This window comes from Condylura cristata, unplaced genomic scaffold (genome assembly GCF_000260355.1).
Source record: "Condylura cristata isolate star-nosed mole 26May11 unplaced genomic scaffold, ConCri1.0 scaffold00037, whole genome shotgun sequence".
Taxonomy (NCBI): domain Eukaryota; kingdom Metazoa; phylum Chordata; class Mammalia; order Eulipotyphla; family Talpidae; genus Condylura; species Condylura cristata.
Genome location: NW_004567138.1, coordinates 4,257,592 through 4,268,465, shown reverse-complemented (window position 1 = coordinate 4,268,465; position 10,874 = coordinate 4,257,592). Strand labels below are relative to the sequence as shown.

The following is a 10,874-nucleotide window of genomic DNA, read 5'->3' as shown; positions in this document are numbered from 1 at the left end:
GACGAAGTACACTGCTGAGGGGAGCAGCAGGCGGGTCAGGAGAGGTCTGCCACGCCATGTGGTCACCTCTGGGGCAGGCAGGGATTGAACTCATGTGGAGGTGGCTTTAGCTTCTTAGTGCTGTGCTTTAACCCATTGTGCCACCGGGAGGGCCAAATTTTAATATTTGTAAACAGCACGTAACTACCAAATTTCACAAAGGGCACATTCCATCACTCACAGATTGCTAACTGCCCAGACATATCCATCCCTTATTCCTTACTAGCAGGATATCTGTTTGATACTGCAACATGCTCAGATATAAAAGCTTTTATTCCTTGATCTGTAGTTGCTCAGAGTTGCTCCCTACTCCTGTTCTGGTTAGTGAAATATAAACAGAAATCAACTCAGACATTCAGGAAAGCTCCTGTTTTCCCAATATATGAAGGAGAAACAGCTGCACAGGCCTCTCTCCTTGCCTTCCCTCCATTTTTGCTTATAATTTGTACAGAATGTCTGACGGTGGCAGCCATCTCATGAGAGAACCATCTTGTGAGAGAACTGGAAACTAAAGAGTGTTTCTCTGGCAACCACACCAACCTGGACAGCTTACTTCCAAATTTCTTATAATGAGGAAAACATAAAATCTTTACTGATTAAATGATTATAGATGGGGTTCAGCTCTATGTGGACCAATACAATCTAGATAGAGTAATTAACATAATAAATGAAAAATAGCATTGCCATTTACTGACAGCTAAATGAATTTATCAATTAATTCAAAAGGAAGGAAGATAGTAAGCATCATACCTTAGCAGTAGCATTAGGTTTCATTCCACACCGGTAGGTCCTTGCTATCTGTGAAGTAAGCTGGATTTCCTTGGTAAGTTGCCTCCATTTTCCACATTCGGGCTTTGTACACTGAACCTAAGTAGGAAGCCAAGACAATGAATCGGATAGTCTCGAGCTAGCATTTCTATCCCTACCACACCTGTCATCACTTTCTTCACCACATTTACAGAATCTTCTTCATTTAATCATTTTTAAAATTAATATAATAGTTTATTTTTTACGTCATTTTTCGCCTTTTAGAATCTTCTTCGCTTAAAGATTTATTTATTTATGCATACAAAAACTGGGGTGCAGGTCAGAGGTGCAGGGTGGAAGGTGAGAGGATTCACCAAAGATAGAGTGGGGAACAGAACAGGCTGATCTACTGAAATACACTGCTGAGGGGAGCAGCAGGCAGGTCAGGAGAGTTCTGATGCGCTATGTGGGTCACCTCCCTGGCCAGGAATCGAACTTGTGCTGCAGTGGCTTAAGAGAGCTTTGTAGTGCTGTACTTTAACCTGCTGTGCTGCCAAAGAGGGCCCAAGATTTACAGAATCTTTTAGTGTTTTTAAGAATTTTTCTCCCCCTTGTATCACCCTACCACCCACATAATCCACTTTTGCCCAATCAGGATAATTTCTCATTGAACGCTAGCTCAGGGAATAGGAGAGTTCAAAGTGGATCTGAGCACTGTTACCAGAAAGATTTTCCAGCACTAACATATAAAAATAATCAGAGTTGAGTTTAGTTGGTCAGAAAGTCTGCACACTGAAAGCAGTGTGATAACCTGGGTTGGGTCCTGAAATAGTAAAAAGCACTAGTGCAAAAATCAATGAAATCCAAAGAAATATGTCATGAAGTTATTCATCCTGTATCAATGCTAATTCCTTAATTTCACAAGTAATCAGGGGTGTTAGATAACATTAGGAGAATCTGGGTGAAAGATAGAAAGGGCACTCTCCATATTATCTTTGCACATTTTTTGTAAATGAAAAAAAAGATTCTAAAATGAAACTTCTATTTCTTTTTAAGAGTGTCGACATACACATGCAAACAATGACATTGGATCCTTCCTTTGCATGCATACAAAAAAAGCTTAAAATAAAGCAAACACCTTCATAAAAAAATTAAAATGACATAATTCCTAGAAGAAAATACAAAGGTAAAATTTATGACCCTAGGGCCCTCCCTGGTAGCATAACAGGTTAAAGTGAAGCACTATGAAGCTATCTGCAGCCACTGCAGTATGAGTCCATTCCCCCGCCAGGGAGGTGACCCACATGGCATGGCAGCCCTCTCCTGATCCGCCTGCTGCTTCCCTCAGCAGTATAGCTACCCACTCAGTCTCTGGTAAATCTTCTCATCCCCCCACACCTCTGGCCTGTACCCTAGTTCTGTATGCAGAAATAAATCAATATTAAAAAAAGTTATGAATTTATGATCTCAGATTTAACAATGAATTCTTAGATCTAAGCATAAAAAAAATAAAAGTTAGAACTTCACAAAAATTAGAGTTGTGTACATCAAGAATACTATCAAGACAGTGAAAATATACTGTATGGGGAAAATATTTGCAAGTCATATATTTGCTAAGAGTCTAGTATACACAATATAAACAACCCTTACAACTGAATAACAGAAAGGCAATTTAAAAATGGATAAATACTTGAATATTTTTTCAAAGAAGGTTTAACAATAGTTACTAAGTAATTATAAGGATATAAATCAAAGAGAAAGCAAATCAAAACCATGAGATACCACTTTATATCCACTAGGATAGCTAGAATCACAATCATAGAAAATAAGAATTGGTGAGTATGTGGGAAAATTTAAACTCTCCTACACTACTGATCCAGCAGCTAGCTATGGAAAAGAATATGGCGTTCTTCAAAAAGTTAAACATAGAGTAACCACATAACCCACAATTTCATTCCTAGGCATACACTCAAAAGAATATAAGCATGCAAATGAACATCTATACACAAATACTCATAGCAACGCTAAGTGCAGTAACGAAAAGGTGGAAATGAACCAAATGTCCATCAATGCATGAGTGGGTAAATAAAAGTTGCATATCCATTCGATGGAATATTATTCACTCCCCAAAAGGAATGAGGTGCCAGTATATGCTACAAGGGCTTAGTGGATGAACCTAAAAACATGCTAAGTGAAAGAAATCTGATATGAAAGGTCACATACTACTTGATTCCTTTATATGAAACATCTCAAATACTTAAATCTCTAAAAACGTACAGATCAGGGGCTGGCTGGAGAGAGGGATGGGAGGTAAATGCCTGATGGGCACAGTTTTCCTTTGAGAGTAAGGAAAATACTTTGTAATTTAGAAGGAGATGACGCTACACAACACTGTGAAGATACTACCACCGATTCATATACTTTATTTTTATTTTTTAGATTTATTTATTTATGCACACAAGAGCTAGGGTTGTAAGCCAGAGGTATGGGGGTAGGGGGTGAAAGGATTCACCAGAGAGAGTGGGGAGCAGAACAGGCAGATTTACTAAAACACACTGCTGAGGGGAGCAGCAGGCGAGGCAGGAGAGGTCTGCTGTGCCATATGTGGGTCACCTCCCTGGATGAGGATCTAACTCATGCTTTGCAGTTGCTGCAGATTGCTTGACAGCGCTGTCTTTAACCTCTATGTCACCAGGGAGGCCCTGAATTGTACACTTTTAAATGACTAATTTTACATGAATTTCCCATTAACAAAAACAAATTTTAAGTGTGCAAGAGCTCAGAATGATCTATAATATCAGGGAATCACTGTTTGAATGATGCAATCTATGTAATCACTAAAATTTTTTTCTTTTTTTTAAAGATTGATTTATTTATGAATATAAATAGAACTGGGTACAGTTCAGAGGTGCAGGGGCAGTGAGAGGATTCACCAGAGACAGAGTAGGGAGAAGAACAGGTTGACAAAGTACACTGCTGAGGGGAGCAGTGGGAGGGTCAGGAGAGGTCTGCAGCGTCATGTGGGTCACCTCCAGGGCGGGTGGGGATCAAACTCTCATTTGCAGTGCTGTGCTTTAACTTGTTGTGCCACCAGGGAGGGCCCTAAAATTTATTTTCAAAGAATAGCTACATGGCAAAATAAACTTAATAAAGAAAATTAAAGCTCTCCAAATATTATATGCAAAGTATGACTGAAAACCTTACTTAGGATTTCTATATCAAGTATGGAATCATGTTTATAACCATGCAACATGTTCATCTGTGCTTATAAACATACATAAAAATACGAACACCCCAGAAGGTTGGAGTATCTTAGAGCAGCAATGGCTGTGACCAGCTGATGTTCAGTCTTTATTTTTTTATAGTACACTGATTAATCTAAGTGAAAAGAGTGATGTGCTTGACTTGCCATTGAAAAAACAGTACAGATAGTAAAAAATGATTTCCTAAAAGTGTGTATTTCTACCCGCCCCTCCTGCTTTTTGCTCCACCTCTGCTTTAGAGAACAATAAAACAAGCCATAGCCTTTTACCCAGTAGGGGAGTTGCTGGTCCGCCATGAAAGCTTTGGGACTTGGTTCAGTTTTCCCATTGCTAGTCCATATTTTTTTCCATGTAGTGTATTTCTCATATCCATCCTTATGGCTGGAACAGAAGAAAAAGAGCACATCAAGCTGGAAGCTAACCAGATTTTCAAACTAGAAGGCAGCCTAACAAATGTTCTTTAAAGGACTCCACGAGGCACATTCTAGAGGGGAGACCTTCTGATTGTCCAGCACACTCTAGTTGTCAGCATCCCCCTCAACCCTTTGCATAGTCAGCAGAAAGCAAAGCTAGTTCCAGATTTTTCAGAACTTGCAGACTAAAATGAGTAATTGTCTGATGGCTATTTTCCAATCTTGAGCGTGCACACACACAAGCAAGCGAGTGCCGATGTCCTGTGGCCACACAGGCATGGCTGAAACAATTCAGCACCTGGGGCTTGGTCTCAACTGTCTGGCCCCCTCCCTGTCCCACCACGCCCTGCACCCACCAACCTCCACCAACAGCAAACAAACCTTCTGTAGTAATGATCAAAGCACTCGTTACAGAAATGCTCCCCACAGGAGAGGTGGTACCATCGAGATGTGTAGCCATTTTTGGCACATCTGAAAATAGCAGAAACGGGGAGCTGAGGTCAGGAAGAAACCTTACCATGGACCTCATTGTAAGGCCAGGTTATATTATCTCCACTTAGCACAGAAACTACCAGGAGCAGCAAAGGGAAAATGGACAGGTGATAGGTTTGTTCTAACACATGGTGAGGGCACAGGTGTGACACTGGGGGTAGCTGGCCTAGCTGGATGCCCATCAGGAGGCGTGGGCCTGAGGATTTCAACAGAACTCTCTGGAGCATGGCAGGGCGTTAGGACATGAAACGAGGGGAACCACTCACTGGTGCCAGCTGTGTGTACGTGAAAGAGTAAGTGGGTTTCTAGTCATAACATCTAGCCTGGCCCATTACTGAAAAGTAAACGCATCTGTCCAGCTGGACTCTGACCATTAAGGGAACTGGCAAATGTAACCAGTGAAACAGCCAATAATGTGGTCAAAGAACCAAAGAGAATGCCACGCTGGACATCAACACCAGCTTAATGGCAAAGAGGATTTGTCCCCAGGTTGTATGGAGACTTAAAACAGTAGATTTTTCCCTGGAAGTAAAAAGTTAGGCTTGGGTCATCCCAATAGCCAGAGTGCAATGAGCACCTTATTTCAATGAGACCTGAAATGTCTCCTGCAGAGGAGGGATGTGACATGAGGGAGAAAAGAAACACAGGGCAAGTAAATGCAAGGGTCTCTCTTTGCAGCCACTCCTTACCGGCTTGCCTTTCCTGTACCCCCAGATGCTGGCTACTGGATCTGAGGGCCTGGCACTGGGCAGGGTTGACATGCCAGGGGAGCAGGGAGAGGCAGGAGGGCACAGTGTGCACAGAAAGTTAAGGAAAATGTTCTAGAGCGGATGACTGACAGTATTGGCAGCTTTAGGAAAACTAATTTCAAGGAGGAGGGTGCTCCCACAAAGGGCAGGTTCACAGACAGGAAGGTGAGCCCAAGCCGGGCCAGCTGAACAGACCTTTCGGAAGCGCTGGCAAAGCACACAGGGCAGGCCGCTGTACAGCCGGCCTTTTCACATTTTCTGTACTTCTTCTCTGACCCGCCATCTTCATCCTCGTCTGTGGTCTCGGTTGCTTTTTTCTTCGCCTGGGAAAGAACCAGCTGAGGTTAAGATTTTAGCAAAATGGCCAAGGGCAAAGGTGGTGGCAGGTTTGCTACTGAAGTCACTTTCACTTAGGGGGATTCTAAAAGTGAAGGTCAATGGTCTCCCTGGTGGCTCAAAGGGTTAAGTCTCTGCACTAAGAAGCTGTCTGCAGCCGCTGCAGCACGAGTTCCATCCCTGGAGATGACCCACATGACACAGCAAGCCTCTCCTGTCTTGCCCACTGCTCCCCTTAGCAGTGTGTAGGTCTGCCTGTTCTGCTCCCCATTCTGGATCTGGCAAACCCTTTCTCCCAAACCTCTGGCCTGTACCCCAGCTCCTGTGTGCAGCACAGGAGTGAAGTGAAGGTCAGCAATGCCTGGCAGGGAATGGGAACTGACAATATAGCAATTTCCTGTAGATTTTACAGTACAAAGAATTTACTAACTTGCCAGAAATCAAGACTACAGCTCTCTGAGTAAAATGCATGCGAGCCTTTCTTAGGGAAAAGCAGTATTAGTGAAAAGAAAATTCACTCTCCAATTATTTTTCCTTAGACAGGTATATGCAGATAAAAACAAAAACAAAACGGAAAAATTCTAGATAAAGAATCATATCATTTAATATTTTTCTTTAAAAATAAAACAAGTTCTCCAAAAAAGATGGCAGCAAGTAACTTGCTAATAGCAACCCAGCAACTACAACCTCATCCAAAGTCCTATGAGTGACACCAAGCCAGGCATGATCCCTCCCCAGCTCACATTCTAGAAGCTGGCACACAGCTGTAATTCTCCGATTCACGCACTTTCACTGACTCACATCTATTCCCCTTGCTTTGTGGTCTCTTATGCCAGAGAGAATATTTTGTTCTATATTCCATTACTTTATCACACTAAGGTGTGACTGACTATCCAGGCCTGAATGTCTGTGCTAGATTGCTAGCTTCTTCCACCACTTTATCACACCATAGTGGGACTGACTATCCAGGCATGAATGTCTGCACTAGACTACAAGCCTCTTCAGGGCTAGAACTGGATCTTTTTGTGCAATTATTATCATTCTGTATGTTCCAAAAGTTGTGTTGAAAAAATAAAGGAATAATACCTGCCTACCGGAACTCCTCAAAGGAAGGCTATCAGGAGAATGATCAAAAGATGCTTTTTTCTTTGTCCTTCCTCGTGGGGTTGCCATTATATTGAAAGACCTGGAGGAAAAGCAAAAGAAAATCAAACCAAGAGATATTAGCAATACTGTCAACACACTGTAGCACTGTAGTTCTGCAGGTAGACGGTCTGAGTGGACAGCCATGACTTTCTAGTGACTTCTCTCAGTCTCAGTGTTCTCATTCTACAGAGTGGGCACAGCAAAATGAGCAAAGAACAGTGATATGAAGACTGAAAACACCAGGCTTGGCAGATTATAAGTACTTCAGAAAGGTTATCCATTAGTAGCATGGACATTTCAAAAGACAAAAATAAGAAACACATCACGGGAATGACCAGTAATACATTACACTAGTGTTTGTAAAATTCAAACTAGTCTGTCATCCTTTTAGCAGCCCATGAATTTTGATCTCTTGATAGATTTTAAAAAGAACATTCATTCTAGGCTCTCCCTGGTGGTGCAATGGGTTAAAGCACCTCATTATGAAGCTCTCCGAAGCCACTGCAGCACGAGTTTGACCCCCGGCCAGGGAGCTAACCCACATGGCGCAGCAGACCTCTCCTGAACCCGCTGATCTCCTCAGCAGTGTATTTTGTCAATCTGCCTGTTCTGTCCCCGATCTGTCTCTGGTGAGTGCTGTCACCCACCACACCTCTCGCCTGTACCCCAGCTCTGTATGCATAAATAAATAAATCTTAAAAAAAAAAAAAGTTCATTCCTTCTTATTAAAACCCACCAATGAACTTCAGGCACTCCATTTATTCACCAAGGTATCTTGGCTTGGTTTCCTACTAGAAAAACGTTATGAATTCTCATACTAGCTCAACAGCATGGTGCTTAAATAAACATTAAGAATCAAAAGGCTACAAAGAAAAATTTTACATAGTAACCATGAAAGAGAAGAATGACCAAATTAGTATTTTTTCAATTAAACTAGAAAAAGGATGAAAATGCTTAGTGCAATACATGAGCCCTACAACGATCATATGCTCGTATGATGATCCATCATGATCCATCAGCATGTTACCCCACACATGAGCACTCACACAAAATGACAGAATAAAAGGTAAACACAGCATTTCTATGGATAAGGAATCTGAAAGTGGCAAAGTGTTATAAGGTACATTATAATCCTGGAGAAAAGCTTGAGGGGCCTGTCATCGAACTGTTTCATCTCTATGAATTGTACTAACATTCATAAATTAACAGCATGTGAGAAAATGAAGTCTGTCACCTATGTCAACTTTGAGAAATCTTTAAACCAATGTTATAATTTCCCTTTAAAACTCAGACTTCACTTTCTCAGTATTCTGTTAGTTATAAACACATAAACCCTACACACACTCTGAAAAAGCACTCTGTTTCTTTAGGTACTAAATAAATTTCTATTAAGCAATTTATAAGTATAATCTTAGAAATATTTATCAAAGTGTCATGAAAGTAAATTAGTATACTGAAGGTTTTCTTCCATCTGATTCTTCAAATAAGCACACATTACAATGCTGGAAAAAGCCCTAATAGTATTAAATGTGGTATTACTATTTATAATTGTCATACCCAAAGAAAGGAGCTTTAGATTACATTTGCATTTTCAAAAGGATGTCCAATCTAACAGATTTCTTAGTATATACAACTCAGATTATTCTTAAAATGAACCACAAATGTGGCTCATTTTATGCACATATATACATGTTTATACTACATGTAAAAAAGCACAGTGTATGTAGGCACCATAGCAAGATATCTGAATCTAATGTGGAGCATAAGGACATAAATAAACCCAGATTCATGTGACAATCTGACATGCAAGCATTCCCAAAAGAAAGCATAATTTCTAGAAATTTCACCAAACACTTTAATCCACTGTACAATGGTAAATTTATATTTAATGCTTTAAAGAAAAACAGAATTGAGAAAAAAATTAAAGATGAAAGTGAAAACATTTACTATAAAAGCCATTATTAAATGACCTTTAAACTGAGTGAAGGTTTTGAAGTAGTGCATTTTACTTTTAATTATACAATTAACAGTTATGCAATCTCATTCACTTTTCACACTTATTATAATGTCTGTTTTCACTGTTCTTGAGTCCTAAAATAGAAAATTTTTAAATAAGAATGGGAGGGCTAGCTATTTGGCTTTTAAATATAGTCTTAGAAATTTTATTAAAGTGTCATGAAAGCAAAGTGTTCTATCTGATTCTTCAAATAAATACACCTGACTTTAAATATAAACAACTTAGTTCATGTTCAGTATAACTTTATAAGATACTTCTTTCTAATTTTAAAGTCAGAATTTTGGTTTCTTCTTTGTCTGACAAAAGGATGATATTGGGGGGGGACTATATATGTAAAATGGATATATTGGTGTCTAGATTTGTTTTAATAATTGTCAGTTTTTCTTAAGTAGCTATCAAAAAGACTAAAGAAAGTACGTAGAATTAACTAAAATAGTAATTAAAAGGACTTCACAGTAGAATAAAAATAAAGAATCAGCATAATTTCTACACTATAAGAAACTTTTCCAGAAATTTCCCTTTGAGCCATTTAAAATAAGGCAGGACTAGCACACAGGGCTCCCAGACAAGACAAATTTTCTCAAATATGGATTCAGTCCAGTCGCCTGAATGTCTATTGTTGACTTTCTCAGCCTAGAAATCAAATTAATTATTGATGGTAATTTTCTCTATACCTCCTCAAGAAACCTTCCCTGCCTTCCACTCTCCTTCCACTAAAATCGATTTCTTAAAAACCAGCCAAACGAAACACAAAAGCCCTGAGTTGCGCTGTATGGGGTGGGGTGGATCTCCCCAAATGGAGTACAACAGGGACTGCACGCTCTCCCAGGGGTGCACTGGGCCTCTACTTGGTAACGTTCCAGATCAGTGAACCCCCAACTTTCTACAGCTGGGCCTGCTCTTCCTTTTTCACCTGCCAGCTGCCACTCTTGACTAACATCTACAGTAATCTGTCCCCCCTCCACCGTCCGCGGTCCCAAAGGAGTTACCCCCAGCAACCCGGCTCCAAGGCCGATCCTGTCCCAACGCGTGGGTGCCGGAGTATTACTACAATACCTGCGGGCTGTGCCCGCTCCTCGCCGCCACCCCAGCGGCTGGGAAGCACCAGGCAGGGAGTTCCTACTCCCGGACTGCGGGGCGTCCCCAGCAGGCACTCCCTAGGTGACAGAGCTGACAACCCCCAGGGGGGAGCCCAACGTTCCCGGGGCCAGCTGCAGCCGCTTCGCTTTCCAAACAGCCTTTTCGTTTCTCCTCCGAAGTCGGAAGAGCCACAGCCCCCCCCCCCCCCCCCGGAGCTCACCTTTGCGCTGAGAAGGTGCAAGGAGACTCGGGGAGAAGATGCCGCTGTGCAAAAAGGAAACAGGGTGATCAGGGGACACCCGCAACACCGCGACGAATCGGTGAGCCCCGTGGCCGCAACACCCCAGCCTAGGAATTCCCTCTTCCTCAGATAGGGATCCCCACACCGCACCCCGCTGCCACAGCAAGGAGGAGGTTCATGCCCTGGGGCACCGTCCGCCTCCCACCCCGGCGAGGGTCGCTGCACACCCGGAGGAGGGTTTGCACCCAGTGAGGCTGCTTTGTGCAGAGCTGTCACCCGAAATCCGCCGCCGCCCCTACGCCCGCCCCCAGACCCGAGTGCCCCCCACCTCCGACCGCCCGCGAGACGGTG

General features: G+C 42.0%; 1 protein-coding gene across 3 annotated transcripts in view; it reads right to left on the bottom strand.

Moving 5' to 3' along the window:
- KDM1B (lysine (K)-specific demethylase 1B) overlaps positions 1–10,868 on the bottom strand; it is a 56,654-nt gene extending 45,786 nt beyond the window's left edge. For all 3 annotated transcript variants that reach the window (XM_012732956.1, XM_012732957.1, XM_012732958.1), the window contains exons 1-7: positions 10,852–10,868; positions 10,503–10,546; positions 7,126–7,225; positions 5,899–6,026; positions 4,844–4,933; positions 4,319–4,430; positions 790–906 (exon numbers count right to left, since the gene is read on the bottom strand). In XM_012732956.1, coding sequence (XP_012588410.1) covers positions 790–906; positions 4,319–4,430; positions 4,844–4,933; positions 5,899–6,026; positions 7,126–7,212 — 534 coding nt within the window. In that variant the 5' untranslated portion in view covers positions 7,213–7,225; positions 10,503–10,546; positions 10,852–10,868. The remainder of the gene's footprint in view (positions 1–789; positions 907–4,318; positions 4,431–4,843; positions 4,934–5,898; positions 6,027–7,125; positions 7,226–10,502; positions 10,547–10,851) is intronic.
- Between the last annotated feature and the right edge of the window lie 6 nt (positions 10,869–10,874).